Source organism: Hemiscyllium ocellatum, chromosome 42, assembly GCF_020745735.1.
Source record: "Hemiscyllium ocellatum isolate sHemOce1 chromosome 42, sHemOce1.pat.X.cur, whole genome shotgun sequence".
NCBI classification, from domain to species: domain Eukaryota; kingdom Metazoa; phylum Chordata; class Chondrichthyes; order Orectolobiformes; family Hemiscylliidae; genus Hemiscyllium; species Hemiscyllium ocellatum.
The window spans coordinates 14,191,981-14,214,048 of NC_083442.1; the positions used below are offsets into that span (position 1 = coordinate 14,191,981).

Sequence of the window (22,068 nt, forward strand, 5' to 3'; positions counted from 1 at the left end):
TATGTTTCTACAAGTATATAAAACAAGCAGCTAAAATAAATGTTGGACACTTGGAGGATGGGACTGGGGCATGGATAGTGAGGGGAAAACAGGAAAATGGCAGTAATTTAAACTGATATTTGCACTCGTTTGAATGGTGGTGGACTCTTATAAACACCCCAATGCATTGATGGGAGGAAAGATTGTGTAGCAGCCTCAGTCGCAAAGGGCAAAGTATTTTGAAACTAAGGGGATTGAAAGGAGGCGTGTTGCCAGAACTTATGAGCGACAGCCACAGGTTTTAAAAGGACATAATTGTAGGGATTGGCCAAAATATTCTCCAACTCATTGGATTCCAGGAGGGGTTCCAGACTATTGGAAAACTGCTAATGTAATGCTCCCACTCAAGAAGTGAAAGAACAGAAAGCAGTGCTAGTTAGACTGTTCAGAGTCAGAGATGTACAGCATGGAAACAGAGCCTTCAGTCCAACCTGTCCATGCCAGCCAGATATCCCAACCCAATGTAGTCCTACCTGCCCACATCCCTCCAAACCCTTCCTGTTCATATACCCATCCAGATGCCTATTGAATGTTGCAATTGTACCAGCCTCCACCACTTCCTCTGGCAGCCCATTTCACATGTGCACTACCCTCTACATGAAAATGTTGCCCCTTAGGTCTCTCTTTTCCCTGGGGTGGGGAGAGGTTTAGGTGAGGGGGAAAAATAAATCATCTATTTATCCTATCCATGCCCCTCAATTTTGTAAACCTCTATAGGGTCATCCCTCAGTCTCCAACACTCCAGGGAAAACAGTCACAGCCTATTCAACCTCTCCTTAAAGCTCAAATCATCCAACCCTGGTAACATCCTTGTAAACCTTTTCTGAATCCTTTCAAGTTTCACAACATCCTTCTGATAGGAGGGAGACTAGAATTGCACACAATATTCTAAAAGTGGCCTAACCAATGTCCTGTCCAGCTGCAACATGACCTCCCAACTCACATACTCAATACTCTGACCAATCAAGGTAAGCATACCAAATGCCCTCTTCATTATCCTATCTACCTACTTCCAAAGAGCTATGACCCTGCACTCCAATGTCTCTTTGTTCAGCAACACTCCCTAGGATCACTAGCAGCAAGAATATGCTATTCAGTAACTCAAACCTACCCTACTCTTCTCTAAGATAATGGTGGATTTGCCCAAGGTCTCAACTCCTCTTCCACACCAGCTCCACATAATTCCCAACTCCTTAATATTTCTTAAACATTGCGATATAGCCCACAACTCTGAGGTAAAGCATTCTAGACATTCACTCTACAGCAAATCTTTCACATCTCAGTTACAAAATAAGGGACACACATTTAAAACTATATTACTTAATTCAAGATTTCCCCAAGAGTAGAAAGTAATGCTAATGAATAAAGGCTTCATTTATTTAGTCAATTCAGTCCCTTCATCCCAGGAATGAGCCTGGCTAATCTCTTTTGAACCACCTCCAATACTATTATATCTTAAAAACAAAGATCAAAACTCTAGACAACTCAAATGTGTAGCCTCTCCAACATCTTGCATAATTATAATATCCCAATTTTTGTTTCACAGACAAAAAAAACCACCCAGATGCCTCCCTGTTAAACTTTCTTTTTCAAAGAAGTCTTTCCATTAAACAATGGTTTGGCTTTGATGTTTCCTGCTTTGTGGCAAGTTTTTGCGCATTCACTCAACCTCTCTTTCCCTTTGCAGATACCTTACATCCTCATCACAACATGCCCTCCTCCCTATTTTTGTCATGGACCAATTTGGTCAAATCTTACAGTCTACTCCGTCAAAGTTATTAACGTTGATAAATATTGATACAGTAGTAAGTAGTGAGGCCCAAGAATGGATTTTTGTGGAACTCTACGAGTTACATCTATCTAAGCTGAAAAGACCAATTACCTTCGATCCACTGTCCATGCTGATACAGAATACAAAAATTTTTAATAGCAGAGCATCTGGAAAATAGCAGCAGGGTTGGACATATGAAAAGAAAATTCTGCTTGATGATTGCTAGCAGAATTGAGTACAAGAGTAATATGGCTGTTTCTGACTTGGACATAGTGCAAAGGTTTACCAAGTTTGCTAGGACTAACAAATGAAAACAGCCTGGATTAGTTAAGAATATATTCACTGGAGTTTAGAAAAATGGGGTGTGTGTGTTTGTGCGCGTGCGTGCATGTGTGTTTGTGGGGGTAGGGGAGTCACATAGAACTCCATGAACTTCTAACAGACCTAGATAGGGCAAATGCAGGAAGGATGTTTCTGAAGACTGGGGAGTTCAGAACTAGGGTTCACAGTCTCAGGTAAAGGGATAAGCCATTTTGAACAGAGAAATTCCTTCACTTAAGAGTGATATACCGGTGAAACTTTCTTCTACAGAAATCAGGCTAAAATGTTAAAGTCTAATGATGCTCAGAAAAATATAATGACAGATTGGGTATCCCAAAAAGAAATGATCAACAGGGAACTGTCACTATCTTCACCTGAAGATATTTAATCTAAAGGTACAGATCATCTTGAAAAGTTGAATAAAGTAGCATGAAATTTTGAATAGCCAGAAAATGAGTAAAACCAGGAGAGTTAATCTGCACAATTCTTGATAAGGTTTCAAGCAACATATTGAGATTCAATGAAACAAATCAATGGGACAAATTTATTTTCAGAAATTTTAATCTTTGACCCTAAATTCCTTCAACTTCAAGAACTTGCTCCTGTATTTTGCAGCCTAGGAGTTCGGTTCACATAATCTTGCACCACCAAGTGCTTTTGAAGGACTTCCCAACTGAAGACAGGAGAAGACTTCTTGAAGCGTTGTAACCATCACCATTTTGGGTCAAGTATAGCAAATGATTGGAGCACTGTAAAGATGCTGGTGCACAGTATCACAATGTGACTACAAACAGGATATTAAACATGACGGAACTTGACAGTCGTTGATCTTCAGATTGGAACATCTCAAATTGTCCTGGTGTCCAACGCACAACCAGTCACTCTTTATCAAATACAATGAGTTACCTTTTCATCAACCAGCAATGATGAATGTGTGTCTCAGTATGTAAATAATCAAGTACTGACACTACTTTATTCACTTCTGTATGAGATGTGTGCCTTGTCACTACTGAGAAAGTATTATGAATCGCACAAATGTCAAACACTTGCTGATAACAGTTCAGATAGTTGTACCATTAAATAATATCTGGAAGTTATGCATTTGCTTCTTTAGAATTATAATCAAAAATTGCTTCCCCAAACCCCCAGGCACCAACTACTATGCTAGAACCACATTGGGGAATTATCTTTGTTTGGTAAATGTCAGAAATACACACTTTTTCCATTTATTTAGAAGAATGTCAAAGATATTACATTACTGCAAATGACAGAAACTATTCTTCCAGGCTGCTCACTGATTAGAATGAGAAATGGCAGTGATTAGAAAATGACTGGTTCGATGAACCAATATACAATAATGGAATGGACACAGTCCAAAGTGACAATGCACTGACCCCTTAAAGAAATGGGTATACCTTTTTACCGGCTTTCTTTTAATGAAGAATCAAGTTTGTACAATCTTGCAGTGATCTGCTGTAGTCCAAGAATTGCTCATGCCCTCCCCACCCCTCAGGGATTTGCAAGATAGTAAGTGAACCTCAAAATTATTGAACCCAATGATTCAGTTTACAATTTATCTTGACATTGGCTTATTTTGGTTTTCACTGAGCATCTGACCCACACACAAATCCAATTGGGTTCATTCGTCAATACACATCACTGAGGAATCACAACATTCTGAATAGAAGAAAAGCTGAATTTCTGAAATAAAAGCAATTGTGGAAATGAAGATGTAAACCTGAAATAGGCCAATCCCAGTTTAACACTCAAGGTCCCATCAATGAACTATTTCACCTGGTCTTCTATCAGACATGGTCCAGAGTAGAATAGTTCTTCATTGTTTGTATGGGACACTAGTAATTTTTTGCTTACTCCCAATTATTCTTGAATTCAGTTGCTTGATGAACCATCGCAGAGGGGCGAGAAGAACAACCACATTGATATCGATCTGCAGTCACATGTAGACCAGATCAGGTAAGGATGGCAGATTTCTTTCCCTAAACGGCATTTGTGAACCAGATCAATTTCAACAGCAATTGAAGCTAGTTTCATTATCACCATTACTGACACAGCTTTTCAATTCCAGATTTGCATCAATTGAATTTAAATTCCTTGCTACGGTGGGGTTTGAACCCTTGTCCCTGGATTATTACACCAATATCATTACGACACCATCATCCTCCCTATCTATCCCCAAGGGTGTAATGGATACGCAGCTAGATTTCAAATTTTTGTTGCAGACCTCAAGCATTTCAGAGCTCATGAGATCCCCCCAAACAATTTCAGCTTCTACCCTCAATCCTCCTCACCGAAGATGGATCACCACAGATTAGTAACAAATTTGTTTTGGAAGTAACACCACTGGATTACTTGGTTTCTTCCCGGTTTTCAACATCAAACAAAATAAAGCCTTCAAGAACAAAGTTACTTTTCCAACCATCCTAGCTTCTGCACTTTCCCCAACATCCCAATTTGATTATTATGGTTCATAAACGAGACCTTGCTGAGGGGGCAACAGTAAATCGACTCAATTACAATGACAGCATGTTACACAAACCAGTCGCCACCTTTAATATGGATCTATAAATAATTACATTGCAGCTTTAACACTGATGCTTTCAAGAAATTACATGGTAATTTTGCGAAGACTAGTTTTTCTTTATACAAAACAAATGCTTCCTTTCACAGTCAGCCTCTGACAAGTAGTAGTGTGTCCTTATGCTTTTGCCTGGGTATACTGAACCTAATACAAATACACAACCTACCAGTTTTCTGTGAAAAGACTTACAGATCCCAGTGCAACATTTCTGTTCTCAGAACTCACTGTGAGCTCCACAATCAGAAAGCTTGATGTTGACTTTCAAACTGATCTCAGTCAGTGTTGCATGGTTGCTCCCGTGTAAAGGAGATTTGCTGATTGAAAACATTGAATGTCATACAATCAGCCTCTTGTACCTTCAATCACATATTTTGTTTCTCCACATCCCATACCCAGCTGTGAATTTCGAGGAAGCCACAATACCAAAAAAGAGGGAGCCAGGGAATTAGGATAAATCATCTCAAAAGGTGTTCACACCAAGTGATTCCTTGCTTTCAAGTAAATTCCCCACTTCCCAAAGTACTAGATGAACTTTGTACAGATCAACATCACTGCCAGAGAGTAATACAAGCCCCACAATGTCCAACACTGATGACTAGCCCTAGCCTATAACAGAGTTTGAATAGTTGTGTTATTAAGCAGTATGTCAAGGTTGTGTAACTGCTCATTTCAGAAACAGCTCACAACACAAAGCACATTGGAAATACTTTTCCAAGTAGTGTATATATACCATTTATAGTTCAAGTGACTGGCCTGAATCAATCCCCACAGAATGGGATAAAAAAAAACATTATGAATGTAAAGGATTAATTACAAATCTGGCTTCCTATTGAACACTGAAGGTTTCAACATTTCCCATTCCTTGTCAATTCGCTTCACCATCATAACACAGAAGTATAAAAGGTGGATGTTTCCTATGCAGCTTTGGAGAGATTTTGGAGAGATCAGTAGCAACAACTCATTGGATGGCGCAATACTTAACCCCCCCCACCCCCCCAACCATTTAAGAAAACCCAAAAACGCAAGAGCCCCATATAAATGTGTTTGCACTGTCTTTAACACAGCATATTAGCTACTAATACAATTATCCCTTCTAATTTTTAACACAGCACAAAAAGGAAGGTTTTTTTGTAAGTTTAAAAAGCAGCAGCCTTCCACCCAGGTTCTTACACTTTCCCTCCTATTATAAGCCCCTGAATCACAATACTGTACATGCTGTATGCCAGAAATCATACAGCAAGAAGCTCTTTACTATCCCATTGGCAGGTTTGCAGAAAAGGAGCTTACAGACAGGAAAACTTGATTTTCAGATGTTGAAATGAAATGACACTCTGGTCCAGTGCCAAAAATACGTTCCAAGCGATATCTAGTTAGTTTGGAGTCTGACGTTCACCTGAACAAAATGCAGGGGATCCTATCTCTTTAATACTCAATAATTAATTATGTTTGTGTGGGTAGTCTAGTCATTAGGTTGGGAATGGAGATCCTGGCCAAGATATAGTGTTCAACCCCTCACCCCTGGTCCCAGCTAACAATTCAGGGCAGGCAAGCTCTAGCCTCACGCACTCAACCACAGGCTACAGTCATTCCTTCTGGTTAGGAAGGTTACATCCCAGCGTCCTGCACTGTCCAATAAGAAAGTTACTCCTTGATCACTTAGAGGCAGCTATGAGTGGCAACATTACAACAGTGAAGGATGTGATGAAATGAGGAATGGACTACTTGAAGACTGTTCTGATGTCACAGCTACATTGAGGAAAGGTTTCAGCTGCTCCAAGCCTCCCCACTGCCCCAATGTCAAAGGTCCAATTGCTTCAGTTTTCATGCTAAGGTGCTGAGATGCTACAGAGAATGAGGTCTCCCCTCAGGACAGCGAACCTCCACTACTTCTTGCTGCTGCTGCATGAAAAATATTCTGCAAGAGATAAAAGGAGAGTCTGTGTTAACTGGCTGAACACGATTGACATTACTCTTAAGGCCGATGTCAAGGAATTGGATTTTCTGCTGAAAGATACAGGTTTTTAATGACAACACCTCCCAAAGCAAAATGCAAAATAACACTAAGATCTTGGAATCTACGTCCAAACCATTTTAATCAGCAACTCGCCCCACACCCTCCACCCAAGCTGCTGAACCTTAATGGGGGTAGTTTGATGGGCAATGGAAATTGTCCACTGCCCTACCAAAGTAGGCAAGTCCCATGTGAGAGCCAAACAGTAACATTATTTCAATGGAGGATGCTATAAAAGAAATGGTCATGTTTTCTACTAATAGCCAGCCCAAAAACTGAGCGACTCAACTTGAGACAACTATCCCATTACAAACAGAAGAGGGATTGGATTTGGATTAGCTGAAGGTGAATTCCTGTAATTTATTGATGCCAGCGCTTCAGAAAAGCTAAACTCAAAGAGACCAACGGTAAAGCAGATTCCTGAAATACCCATGAGGCAGACACTGGATCTCGCAACTGCAAGGTGACCAGACGTGACCAGATAATTTAATTCTAAGTGAGTCATATGCTGCACTGGAAATCTAATTCCAGAATGGGCCAGTAGATAATGCACAGGCCAGGCCTATCTAACACCATAGCTCCCAAGTTAAGGCCAACTAGACAGGCGTAGTCAAGAGTTCGATGGGGTTTGGTTATGCCAGAGAGGTGATTAGATGCGGAAAGAGTGGGATAGGAAGTGAAAACAAAAACTTCTTCCAGATGTTCAATCAGCTTCCCTTTAACAATTTGTGCACAGGACAATCAAACAAAACTTACCGCTCGACATCTGCCCTCTGTTTCTCTAGTATTCTCTTTCGCCCCACCCTACAACGGTGTCTGATTTACTCAGAGGGGACACATTTTCTCTCTTTCATAACTTAATTCACACCTATTTACATCATTTATATTTCTTTCACTTCAATTATCAACTCGTCTGGCTCGTGCTCTGGGCCTCCATATCAAATGTTCCCCTCACTCCTCCTCTGCCTCCATCAACAGCTTACAGTTCTGAAGGCATATCAGACTTGAAACACTAACTCGTTTCTCTCTCAACAAATGTTACCAGACCTGCCAAGTTTCTCCAGTATTTTATATTTGTTTCTGATTTTCAGGATCCCAATATTTTGCTTTTATAAAACATTGCCTTGCTGAAAGAAGTTTGGAAGTTACATCATTGTGACATTACACTTTTCAATCTTACCTGCTTACATCAAAAAACACCTTAACATCTAGTGCTCAAGTGCATTTCAAGGGAATGGAAAAACAGATCACTGCAGGTGGATAAAATCATCTGTAGACATGACAGACAATTAACAGATTAAAAAGATTAAGATGAGAATTGGCAGGAGGTACAACACAAGTACAAAGACAGTCAGCTCAATTTAGCAAGGTTGTGGTTTTTCTGTGATTATTATTTACAGATGGAGCCCAGTGCATGAGAGGAAGGAATGATTAGCAGTTTATTCTGGCTCTCAGGGTGGACCAGCATGGGAGGAATTTGAAAAGGAAAATGACATCATCTTTACAGATTTTCAACTGGAACTAACTAACAGTTAAAGACTGCTGCTTGGAGCTACTTCTGCCAGGTGACCTGCTACCTTGGTGCCACACTATCTTGTGCCATCCTCACATAGCCACAATAGCCACTTTTGAGATCTGTCATCCAGCTACATCCAGGTTGAACCTTTTCTCTATCTTACTCTCTAACAAAGATTTCTGCAGCTTCTCAGCTCTGATCAAACATCCAAAATATTGACACACTTTTCTGATCGGCACTGTTGAGTTTTTTTTTAAAAAGCTCTTACAATTTCAAACATTGTCATCTTTCATGGCTCAGTGTGCGATTTTTTAACATCCATCTTATCATCCACATTTCAAGGCCTTTATTGTTTTGGTTGGATATGTCACCGGCATCGGCATCATCATCATCGATCGCTTTGCTGGAGGTGCAGGTCCAGAACATCAACAATTCGTTCCACAAACTACTGGGATCACATTAGACAAAAACTCCTCAGTTCCTGATTCTTAGAGTCATAGAATCCCTACAGTGTAGGAACAGGCCCTTCGGCCCAACAAGTCCACACTGACCCTCCAAAGAGTAACCCACCCAGACCCATTCCCCTACCATATTACTCTATGTTTACCCCTGACTACTGCACCTAACCTACACACCCCTGAACACTATGGGGAATTCAGCATGTCCAGTTTACCTAACCTGCACATCTTTGGATTGTGGGAGGAAACCCACGCAGACATGGGGAGAATGTGCAAACTCCACACAGAACTCACTCGAGGCTGGAATTGAACCCGGGTCCCTGGGGCTGTGAGGCAGCAGTGGCTAACCACTGACTCGGATTGAACAGTTGGGCCCAAACCGGAGGTTGAGGGCCACTTGGTCGAAGCTGCTGGTAAATGCAGGCTCTAAGCTGAAACAAGCGGATCCGAGTCTATGTCTGAGGCAACACTCAATTTTGTTTGATTAAGAGGACTTAAAGGCTGTTCACTCAATTGTGGCAATTCCTAAAGTCTAACACCAGTAACTCAAAGTATATGCAAAATCATTGAGAGAGATTTAAAGAACAAATTTATTTTGTTTTAAATCCATTAACTGGAGATGGTTATTGCTAGCTGGGCTAGTATTTATTGCTAATCCACAATTACAATTGAGGTGGTGATGATGAGCTGCCTTCTTGAACTGCTGCAGGGAGACCAACAGTGTTGGGTAGAAAGGAGTTCCCTCTCATTTTCTGAAATATATGTGGGCAGGATGAATTATGATACTTTTATACGCGAACGATATTAGGCAGGATTAAACATGAGACTGTCTATCGGAGTTGATCAACTGGAACAAGTTGAAACCCAATGAAACAAACCAAAGAACTGTGGATGCTGGAAATCAGAAACAAGAACAGGAATTGCTGGAAAAAACTCTGGCAGCATCTGTGGAGAGAAAACATATGCACAAAAGCAGGGAACTATCGTGCACATCAACATTCCCTTTAAAGGTGGCAATTAAGCAATCTTAAAGGGACCATCCAGTGCAACAAACAGACCACATCCAACAAAGATTAGGTGGAACATTGATCGATATCCCCATCAATAAAAACCTGCCAATTTCAGTCTTGAAAGCTTCTACTGACCCCCCAGTATTGAATCTTTCGGGAGAGATTTCTATTACTCTTGCAAGTGTTTCCTGATTTCACTCCTGAATGGTTTGACTCTGATTTTCAGACTGGAACACTTGCCATGGATTTCTCCACCAGAAGAGACTATTTACCCAGTGTTGAACCAAAGAAAATTCGTTACATTGATCTGATCACCAGCATATCTCCTCCAAGAGGCAGAAAAGTGCCTCTTCAGAATTACAAGAGACTAATGGAGAACATGGCAGATCATTTGAAAGGCATCACAATCAATAACCTATTATTAATAAAATTGATGACGCCACTGGTTAGAAGGGTAACTGAACTCAGAGCCACTGACAGTAATATTTGCCCTTCAATGGAGAGTCCCAAGCATGCTTGTTAAGGGGCAAATCTGTAACTGGACAACCCTGGGACAGTTTCATGCCAGTCTCACCAGCGACATCTAAGTATTTGTACGCACTCCTCCAGCCCCCAAGTCCATACCATGTGGTTGGTGCTATTCCGATTATCTTCATCATTGCCAACGTCTTCCATCTGTGGGAGAAGCAGAAACAAAGTGAGAGTGACAGGATGGGCAGTGGGAGATAGAGGGTGGTGAAGACAGAGGTTAAAAGGCTCATTACTTTAAAAACTATCCACGATGATAAACCGGGCAATTAGAGGCAAGTCAGTATTATCAGTGGTGAGGCCAGCATTATTGCCAACCCCTAAATGCCTATGAACCTACTGGCTCTCCAGGCAATTTCCGAGGGCAGTGAAAAGTCAAGTACATTGTTGTGGGTGTGGAGTCACAAGTCAGTCAGACTGGGTAAGGATAGAGGTCCTTCCCTCAAGGATGTTAGTGCACCAGATGGTAGTTTTGGCATCTAGTTGAGACTAGCTTTCAATTCCAGATTTTTTACAACTGGACAGCTTCCATGGTGGGATATGAACTCTCACTGATCAGAGCTGCTGGATTAATTATCCAGTGACATTACCACTACCCTACCATCTCTCCACATCTGTACAAGGGATATCAGAGTTCCAGTCAAAACAAAGAATATTTACAGTAACTTCACCTCAGCCAAAACAGAGACACTCTGGCCTGAAGATAAAGATGCCAGCTCTTAATGAGAGTGAAGCTTGTGCCATGTACTCTTATTACATGATCAGGCAAATCTTGGGGCAAAGGACAAATCAATAGCACAGTCTGTTTAAACAAATAAGTTCTTAATATGGCTTACCTCTTTCCTCCATCTCAGCTCACACAGAACACGCTCAAAACATTCGTGCATGTAGTTAAACTATAAATGGAAACAAAAAATACAGTATCACAGAATCATGCCAGAGCACTCAACCAGCAGTCAAATAATTTGCAGAAGTGCAGTTGCTGCTAATGTGTTTAAAAGTGGCAATTCCAGACCCCTGCCCACGTCCTCAAAGGAACAGTGAGGGGAGGAGATACAGTGGGTCAGGTTACCACATCCTAAGCCAGGCCCGGGACATCCCTGGTACGTTCTACTTGAGGTACATGACAGACAACAGCAGAGATGAATTAAACATCTCACTGCTCAACTGTTCAGCATTTGCAATGCACACTTAAGGACTTGTCCTGAATTCCTTCCTGCTTTGAGCAATGCAGTAGCACTGCATCAGCCCATACCTGTGAACTGCTCCACATTCCTCCAGGTCAGACAGAAGAACAGGTACTTTTTAACAGCAACTCCGATTCCAAAATAAAGGAATTGGATTTACATTTGAAAAGGAGAAGCTGGGAAGGGCTCTGAAGCAAGTGCAGAGATCCAAACCTTAATGGACAATTCTCAAAGATGCACAATGGTCATCTTCAGAGCTGTGTAAATCTAAAGGAACAAATATCAGTGGATAAAATACACTTCTTAACATCAGTACCTCCCCACGTGGCTTACAGTTAATGCAACATGGTAATAAAAACCTGGTCATTTCATTTTTTAAATGTGGTATCAGTTACAGATGGGCTCAGACACTGGAGCAGACCCCCCCTGCTTTTCTTCGGACTTGGGTCTTTTACCAATTCCGAGAGGGTATACAGATTTGATATCTTGCTCAAAAGGCAGCACCCTTACTGCAGCATTCCCACAGAACATCACTACAGGGTCACCCCAGTCTTAATTTTCATTTTTCTGAATTGGGGCTTGAATCCTTCAGTCCCAAATCAGACAAGAGCTTCACTCACTAAACCCTGGCAGATTCCAACTAAATCACCCAATGAAGAAACAGCTTTGTGTTGCCAATGACAATAGAGTCAGAGTCATAGAGGTGCACAGCATGGGAACAGACCCTTTGGTCCGTGGGCGCCATGGTGGCACAGTGGTTAGCACTGCTGCCTCACAGCACCAGAGACCCGGGTTCAATTCCCGCCTCAGGTGACTGACTGTGTGGAGTTTGCACGTTCTCCCCGTGTCTGCGTGGGTTTCCACCGGGTGCTCCGGTTTCCTCCCACAGTCCAAAGATGTGCAGGTCAGGTGAATTGGCCATGGTAAATTGCCGTAGTGTTAGGCAAATGTATGGGTGGGTTGCGCTTCGGCGTGGACTTGTTGGGCCAAAGGGCCTGTTTCCACACTGTAAGTAATCTAATCCATCCACGCCGACCAGATATCTCAACCCAATCTAGTCCCACCTGCCAGCACCCGGCCCATATCCCTCCAAACCCTTCCTATTCATATACCCATCCAAATGCCTCTTAAATGTTGCAATTGTACCAGCCTCATTCCATACACGTACCATCCTCTGCATGAAAAAGTTGCCCCTTAGGTCTCTTTTATATCTTTCCCTTCTCACCCTAAACCTATGCCTCTAGTTCTGGACTCCCCGACCCCAGGGAAAAGACTTTGCCTATTTATCCTATCCATGCCCCTCAATTTTGTAAACCTCTATAAAGGTCACCCCTCAGCCTCCGACGCTCCAGAGAAAACAGCCCCAGCCTGTTCAGCCTCTCCCTATAGCTCAAATCCTCCAACCCTGGCAACATTCTTGTAAATCTTTTCTGAACCCTTTCAAGTTTCACAACATCTTTCTGATAGGAAGGAGACCAGAATTGCACGCAATATTCCAACAGTGGCCTCACCAATGTCCTGTACAGCTGCAACATGTCCTCCCAACTCTTGACTCAGTACTCTGACCAATAAAGGAAAGCATAGCAAACGCCTTCTTCACTACCCTATCCACCTGCGACTCCACTTTCAAGGAGCTAAGAACCTGCACTCCAAGGTCTCTTTGTTCAGCAACATTCCCTAGGACCTTACCATTAAGTGTATAAGTCCTGCTAAGATTTGCTTTCCCAAAATGCAGCACCTCGCGTTTATCTGAATTAAACTCCATCTGCCACTTTTCAACCCATTTGCCCATCTGGCCCAGATTCTGTTGTAATCTGAGGTAACCCTCTTCACTGTCCACTACACCTGCAATTTTGGTGTCATCTGTAAACTTACTAACTGTACCTATCATGCTCGCATCCAAATCATTTATGTAAATGACAAAAGGTAGAGGGCCCAGCTGGTGGTACTCCACTGGTCACAGGCCTCCAGTCTGAAAAACAAACCTCCACTACCTCCCTCTGTCTTCTTCCTTTGAGCCAGTTCTGTATCCAAATGGCTAGTTCTCCCTGTATTCCATGAAATCAATAGTTCTGCCTGTCCCTCCAGCAGGAAGTACCAAAGTCAGCTGAGAAAAGCAAGACAGAGTTACTCACGTAAGGAGTGAAGATTTTCACCCAGCGAGGTTTCTTTTCACCACGGATGTACTCAAAGCAGAATGCCATCCCCTCCTCATCTGTATCCCACTGGTGCATCTCATCCCATTCAAACATGATTACCTGGTTCTTTTAAAACAAAAAGGATAAACAAACCCTCAATACTTTTTCCACAAAGTAAGAAATGACTAACTGATTCAGTTCAAGTAGTTCAGGAGACATTCAAACCTTCGATTTTCAATCCAAATACATGGCATTAAAAACAATTAAATGAGGAAATTACTTAAAAGGATGTGAGTAGCGAAGAGTTGCCTTAGAATGGTGGTGGTCTAGGAGGAGAGAAATGCTTGCACAGACTTAAGGGCGAATGGATGATGTGATGCTGTCCAATTTGAGACTGGATTCATTCCTGGTGATTTGGACAAATGGAAATCAGTGGGATACAATTAATATAGAAATTAAAAGGCAATTTGTAGTGTCAGAGAGTAAGTTCAAGCTCTCACTCAATTTCACCTCAGGTGCATTGGAAGAGAAGAGATTGTGAAAGTAATTTTCACCCAACTATTGAAGTATGCCTCTCAGCTAACTGTACAGAAGCATATTCTTCCACACAAATTAAAACTCTGTCCCCTGTGGATGCAGGCATAATCAAAACTTTCAAGTCAAATCAAGACACTGCTTTTGATGGGGTTACGTACTAAGAGATATAGAGCAAAGTTAGGGAAATCAGGTTGAAATGCAGTGCAGGACCCCATGACCCAAACATCATTGCTCCAGTAAGAATCTGGCCAATGGTCTCAGGACCAGGCCCTGAGACATGACAGAATGAACTTTATTGGGAGTTTTCTATAGACTCCCAATAGCAACAGGGACAAAGAGCAGATTGGGAGGTAGATTTTTGGAAATGTGCAAAAGTAACAGGGCTGTTGTTTTGGGTGACTTCAATTTCCCTAATATTGATTGGAACTTATGTCAGGTGTGTCCAGGAAGGATTCCTGATTCAATATGTAGACAGGCTGACTAGAGGGGAGGCCATATTGGATTTGGTACTTGGCAATGAACCAGGTCATGTGTCAAGAGTGCTTGGTGGGAAAGCATTTCGGTGACAGTGATCACAACTCCCTGACCTTTATTATACTCATGGAGAGGGATATCAGCAGACAGTATGGGGAAAGTATTTAATTCGGGAAGGAGGATTTACAATGCTATTTTGCAGGAACTGTGGAACATAAATTGGGAACAGATATTCTCAGGGAAATGCACACCAGAAATTCGGAAGTTGTTTAGGGAGCATTTGAGAGTGCTGGATAGGTTTGTCCCACTGAGGCGAGGAAGGGATGGTAGGGTGAAGGAACCTTGGATGTCGAGAGATGTGGAACATCTAGTCAAGAGGAAGAAGGAAGCTTACTTAAGGTTGTGGAAGCAAGGGTCAGACAGGGCTCTAGACAGTTACAAAGTAGCCAGGAAGGAACTGAAGAATGGACTTAGGACAGCTATAAGAGGGCATGAATAAGCCTTGGCGGGAAGGAGTAAGGAAAACCCCAATGCGTTCTACACTTATGTAAAGAGAGAAGAGGATGGCCAGAGTGAGGGTAGGGCCAATCAGGGATAGTGGGGGCAACTTGTGCCTGGAGTTGGAGATGGTAGGGGAGGTCCCGAATGAATATGTTGCTTCAGTTATCACTAGTGAGTGGGACTTCTTCATTTGTGAGGATAGCATGAAACAGGCTAATACACTCGAGCAGGTTGATTTTGAGCAGTAGGATATGCTGGGAACTTCGAGAAACTTGAGGATAGATAAGTCTCCTAGGCCAGACGGGATATACCCAAGGTTACTCTGGGAAATGAGGGAAGAGATTGCATCCTCACTGAACATTGGAGTAGCACCTGACGACTGCAGGGTGGCAAATGTTCAGGAAAGGGAAGAAGGATAATCCTGGGAATTACAGACCAGACCAATCAGTCTTACGTCGGTGGTAGACAAAGTATTGGAGAGCATTCTGAGAGACAGTTTTTAAAAAATTATTTGTAAAAGCATAGTTTGATTAGATTAGATTCCCTACAGTATGGAAACAGGCCCTTCTGCCCAACAAGTCCGCACCGACCCTCCGAAGAGTAACTCGCCCAGACCCATCGCCCTCTGACAAATGCACCTAACACTATGGGCAATTTAGCATGGCCAATTCACCTAACTTGCACATCTTTGGACTGAGAGAGGAAACTGGAGTACCCGGAGAAAACCCACGCAGACACAAGGAGAACGTGCAAACTCCACACAGTTGCCAGAGGCTGGAATTGAACCTGGGACCCTGGTGCTGTGAGGCAGCAGTGCGAACCAGTGAGCCACCGTGCCGCCCTAGAGGTAATCAGCATGGCTTTGAGAGGGGCAGGTCATGCCTCACAAGCCTTGTTGAGTTCTCTGAGGATTTGACAAATCACGTTGATGAAGGTAGAGCAGTGGATGTGGTGTATAAGATTCTTCATGGTAGGCTCAATCAGAAAATAAGACGACAATAGCATACAGGGAAATTTGGCTATCTGGATACAGAATTAGCTGGTAGAGGGTAGTAGAAGATGGAAAGTATTCAGCCTGGAGCTTGATGACTAGTGGTGTTTCACAAGGATCTGTTCTGGGATCTCTGCTCTTTGTGGTTTTTATAAATGACTTGGATAAGGAAGTGGAAGGGTGGGTTAGTACGTTTACCAACGACACAAAGGTTGGTGGAGTTGTAGATTGTGTGGAGGGCTGTTGTAGGTTGCAATGGGACGTTGACAGGATGCAGAACTGGGCTGAGAAGTGGCAGATGGAGTTCAACCTGGAAAAGGGTGAAGTGATTCATTTTGGAAGGTCAAATCTGAATACAGATTACAGGGTTAAAGGCGGGATTCTTGGCAGTGTAGAGGAACCCAGGGATCTTGGGGTCCATGTCCACAGATCCCTCAAAGTTGCCACCCAAATTGATAGTGTTGTTAAGAAGGCATATGGTGTGTTGGCTTTCATGAGTAGGGGGATTGAGTTTAAGGCCACGGGGTTCTGGACAAGCCCTGGCTATCATTCCCTTGAGCGGCACGGTGGCTCAGTGGTTAGCACTGCTGCCTCACAGCACCAAGGTGCCAGGTTCAATTCCAGCCTCGGGCGACTGTCTGCGTGGAGTTTGCGCGTTCTCCCAGCGCCTGTGGGGGTTTCCTTCGGGTGCTCCAGTTTCCTCCCACATTCCAAAGACGTGCAGGTCAGGTGAATTGGCCATGCTAAATTGCCCATAGAGTTTGGTGCATTAATCAGAGGGAAATGGGTCTGGGTGGGTTACTCTTTGGAGGGTCGGTGTGGACTGGTTGGGCCGAAGGGTCTGTTTCCACACTGTAGGGAATCTGATCTAATCTATGTTATGCTGTAGCTTTATAAAGCCCAGGTTAGACCACATTTGGAATTGTGTGTTCAATTCTGGTTGCCTCATAATAGGAAGGATGTGGAAGCTTTAGAGAGTGTGCAGAGGAGATTTACCAGGAAGCCACCTGGACTGGAGGATGTGCCGTATGAAGAAAGGTTGAGAGAGCTAGGGCTTTTCTCATAAGAGAAAAGAAAGATGAAAGGTGACTTGATTGAGGTGTACAGGATAATGAGAGGCATAGAGAGTGGATAGGCAGAGAGATTGTCCCAAGGTGGAAAAGGCTATCATGCAGGGACATAATTTTAAAGTGATTGGAGGAAGGTTTAGAGGGGATGTCAGAGTTAGGTTCTTTAGGAGGCTGAGGGGTGACCTTATAGAGGTTTACAAAATTATGAAGGGCACGAATAGGGTAAATAGGCAAAGTCTTTTCCCTGGGATTGGGGAGTCGAGAACTAGAGGGCATAGGTTTAGGGTGAGAGGGGAAAGATATATAAGATACCTATGAAGCAACATTTTCATGCAGAGGGTGGTACGTGTATGGAATGAGCTGCCAGAGAAAGTGGTGGAGGCTGGTACAATTGCAACATTTAAGAGGCATTTGGATGGGTATATGAATAGGAAGGGTTTGGAGGGATATGGGACGGGTGCTGGCAGGTGGGACTAGATTGGGTTGGGATAAGTGGTCGGTGTGGACGGGTTGGACTGAAGGGTCTGTTTCCGTGCTGTTCACCTTTATGACTCTATGATGGGTGTGTGGAATGCACTGCCAGCAGAGGTAGTAGAATCAGATACATTAGGGACATTTAAATGACTCTTTGACTGGCACATGGATGATGGTAAATCGTAGGGTATGTAGGTTAGTTTAATCTTAGAGTAGGATGAAAGGACGGCACAACATCGAAGGCCAAAGGGCCTGTACTGTGCTGAAAGAAAAGTCGTTAACACCTTCAGAAGCATGACAAAGTTTGGGGGGGGGGGGGGGGGGGGGAGAGAGAGCGAGAGCGAATCGGCTGAGTTTGGTACAGAGGTGTAAGGGTATTGGGAGGCCTTTTTGTTTATATATAAAGGAATGAGACTTTAGGTTAAAGCTTATGCTTTAGAAGTGACCTGTATAATGAAAGGTCAGCCCTGGAAGCTGAAGTCTTGGTGAGTCAGTTCAGTTGTAGTTTAGATTAGAGTGATGCTGGAAGAGCACAACAGGTCAGGCAGCATCCGAGGAGCAGGAAAATCGATGTTTCGGGCAAAAGCCCTTCAGCAGGAATGAAGGCAGGGAGCTTCCGGGGTGGAGAGATAAATGGGAGGGGGGTGAGGCTGGGGAGAAGGTAGCAAAGAGTACAATAGGTGGATGAGGGTGGGGAAGCTGTGTGAAAACAGGCTGCTAGACTCTCTCTCCTTCTGCCCTTCTAACTTCAACCTGTAACCCTTTGTTTCATTTTTTTTGCTGGTGTTTAAGCGGTCTGTTGTGTATATACAGAACAGCTAGCTTGGGATAGTCTAAGTTCTGTGGGTATTCTATATTCTGTTCTTTGTGTTTTATTCGTTAATTTTGTGAATACATTTGCGTTTTAAAACCTGGAAGTCAACCTAGCTAACTTACTATGGGTAGCTTTCACTTTGCACCTACTGAAACAAATTGCAAAGTTACGGTCTGGGCTGCCCACTTAAGAATGTTTTGAGTGGTCTGGCTTAGCTATGTAACCAACTATCACCGTGCTCAGGAGTGAGACATAAAAGGAGCTGTTGGGAGATACACTAGCATTTCTCTCCCCAGTGGAACTGCTCAGGCTGTCAATCACCAGTATGTACAAGACCAAGTGAAACAAACTGAGTTTTAATGTGTTCAAAATCGTAGTTAACATTGTTATCAGGTTATTACTGATCCGAAAATGTACTAAACTGCCATTTAAATACAGTATAGCTAGAAGTGCAGATCAGAGGCGAGGAACTCTGCAGCAAATAACTCACGTTCATCTCCCCAAATCCTGTCCATTGTCTAGAAGATATAAATCAGAAGTTTGCAGAAATACTTGCCACTTGCCTGAGTGACTGCAGCTCTAACAATACTCAAGTAGTTCAATAGCATCCATAATAAAGCTTCTACTGTCAGCATGGTCAACATGGATGCAAGTTCCATGATTTCCATGAGTTATGGTAATCTGAATGCATTGCCTGGAAAGGTGGTTAAAGTATCAATTATGACTTTCAGAAGGGAATGGAATAAATATCTTATGACTGAATTTCCTGGACTCTGAGCATGGGAGTAGGACTATCTGGATATTTCAAAAAACATATGTAGGCACCACAGGCTGTACAGTTTCCTCTTGTGCTGCAGTAATGTACAAACCTATAGGAGATTTGAGTGCCACTCAGTAAGATGATTTATACTATGACTGGGAACAGCAGGACAGTCCATTAAGACAATGAGACAATAAAGCTCCATCAGCATCCCATCTGAACACACATACCTCCAGCTGTCCATCCTCTGTGCAAGCATGGAGTTTAAAGTGCTGAATGCTAATGGCTGCCATTACGTGGCCCTTCCTTCGAGAGTCACATCGACAGTGTGGAAAAACTATCTGATTGTAGCCTTCACAAGTCCGAATCATGTTCAGGTACTGCAATAATAGACAGATATTTAGTGTCAGATTAAATGAATGGCCTGCCAGCAAATCCCACTCCCCCACCAGCCCCACATTGTTTAATCTAATTCATCGCTAGAACTACACTCAAATTCAGCACTAATCTAATAAGACAGACTTGCATTTATATAGTACCGCTCAGAACCTTAAAGTAATCCCAAAGTGCTTTGCAGCCAGTTATGAACTGAAGTGAGGCTACTATTGTCGTGTAGGAACCACATTAGCAAATGGGTGCACAGCAAGATCCCACAACAGCACAGTGGCAATACTGGAATAATCTTTTTCAGCAACACTGGCTTAGAAATGTTTTAGGATATCCTTACAATGTGAAAGGAACAATATAAATTCAGTGTTTCTCGTTCTTAATCCTGCACTTGCTGCCTCATCTATCCACCTCTGCCAATCCCCAATAATTCCCCATTCATCAATACATGGAATTCATATCTCGTCCATGAGTTCCTTCATTGACATTATTTCCTGGTTCAAGTAGCCAGTCATTCTCTGCTGTCCCTCACAGCTCCACCTTCAATCTCAGCCTCGTCCATAAGAAAGCATAAAACCATAAGAGACAGTAGCAGAAATTAGCCCATCAAGTCTGCTCCGCCATGCAATTATGACTGATACATTTCTCAACCCCATTCTCCCACTTTCTCCACATAATCCTTGATCACCTTGATACTCAAGAACCCATCTATCCCAGTCTTAAATGGCCTGGCCTCCACGGCCTTCTGTGCCCTGGAAGGATTTCCCCGAAACACTCCACTATGCTGCTCTATGTCATTCATGAACAGATCATCAGGTCATTTATTTCATCGTTAAGGGACTGTAGGGGAGACAGACTGTCCAACCTTCTCACCCAAGAGCAGAACACTAGCTGGTTCTCCTGTGTGCGCTGTGGGTTCAACAGCCTTGATGTACTGGGCTGGACAGTACAGAGGCAAATTTCATCTCAGTTGCAGGTGTTATTTTAAACATGCAGAAGGTGCAAAACCTCCCAGTAACTCAGCAGGTAACAGCACAGTGGCCAGTTTGAGGCTGACCTATTCCTGTGTACAACTGGAATTGTGCAACTCCAACATTATGACATGATTTGGAGAGGATGGTGTTGGATTGGGGTGAACAAAGTTAAAAATCACAACCCCAGGTTATAGTCCAACAGGTTTATTTGGAAGCACCAGCTTTTGGAGCGCTGCTCCATCATCAGGTGGTTGTGGAGAATAAGATTGTAAGAGACAGAATTTATGGCAAAGGTTTACAGTGTGATGTAACTGAAAATATATATTGAAAAAGACCTGGATTGTTTGTTAAGTCTCTCAGCTTTTAGAATGACCACGTTGGCTTTAGTTTTTTCACATGTAAATCATAAAACCTCTTTTAAAAAGTTACATTCTCAAATGAACTTTAACAATTGGTGCCGCGTTGGCCCAGATACTATACTGAAGGTGGTAGCTCCCTGTGAGGCTGTAGTGCCACAATGGTCAGACTGATTCTAATCTAAACAACGGATTTACAGAATCTTACATGGCTTCATGCAGTTTTTGAGTAAAGTAAATGTAATTCTGCGAGTACAAATTCAACGCACAAAGTGTCTGTGAGAGTGAAAAGGGGTGTGTGTGTGTGTGTGTGTGTGTGTGTGTGTGTGTGTGTGTGTGTGTGTGACAGAGGGTGTGTGAGTGCGTTCATATATAAAGTGTAATGGAGTCACCTATAGTGTGACATGAACCCAACATCCCGGTTGAGGCCCTCCCTATGGGTACCGATGCTCGGCCACTTTTCGCTGCTGCCTGTCCCGAAGTCCACCTTGGAGGATGGTCACCCAAAGATCCAAGGTTGAATGTCCTGTACCACTGAAGTGTTCTTAAACTGGGAGGGAACACTCTTGTCTGTTTGTTCTGCAGTGTCCATTCATCCTTTGCTGTAACCTCTGTTTGGTCTCGCCAATGTACCATGCCTCAGGGCATCCTTGCCTGCAGCGTATGAGATAGACAACGTTGGCTGAGTGGCAGGAGTCCCTGCCATGTACATGGTGGGAGGGTCCCCACGCGAAATAGTGGTATCAGTGTCAACACTCTTGCAGCATCTTGCATGACAGGGTTGTATGGAGTTGCCCTGAAAGCCGGGCAGCTTGCTACAAACAATGATCTGTTTGAGGTTTGGTTACTGTTTAAAGGCAAGAGGTGGAGGTGTAGGGAAGGTCTTGGCGAGATGTTCATCCTCATTGATAATGTGTTGCAGGCCGCGAAGAACATGGCATAGTTTTTCTGCTCCTGGGAAGTACTGGACAACGAAGGGTCCCCTGTTGGTTGCAGAACATGTCTGTCTCCTGAGGTGGTCATTACGGTTCCTCACTGTGGCACATGTGAACTGGTGGTCGATGAGTTGGGCATCGTACCCCATTCTTAACAGGGCATCCCTGAGTGCTTCCAAGTGCTCGTCACGTTCCTCATCTGAGCCAATCCTGTGTA

The 22,068-nt window shown here is 43.1% G+C and overlaps 1 protein-coding gene across 2 annotated transcripts in view; it reads right to left on the reverse strand.

The window, feature by feature from the left end:
• Positions 1-4,678: 4,678 nt before the first annotated feature.
• LOC132834746 (sorting nexin-27-like) overlaps positions 4,679-22,068 on the reverse strand; it is a 119,450-nt gene continuing 102,060 nt past the window's right edge. Inside the window, exons 9-13 of one of the 2 annotated variants that reach the window (XM_060853722.1) lie at positions 19,430-19,579; positions 13,576-13,704; positions 11,090-11,149; positions 10,300-10,400; positions 4,679-6,645 (exon numbers count right to left, since the gene is read on the reverse strand). In XM_060853722.1, the coding sequence (XP_060709705.1) occupies position 6,645; positions 10,300-10,400; positions 11,090-11,149; positions 13,576-13,704; positions 19,430-19,579 (441 nt within the window). In that variant the 3' untranslated portion in view covers positions 4,679-6,644. The remainder of the gene's footprint in view (positions 6,646-10,299; positions 10,401-11,089; positions 11,150-13,575; positions 13,705-19,429; positions 19,580-22,068) is intronic. The other variant, XM_060853721.1, reaches the window with a different exon arrangement.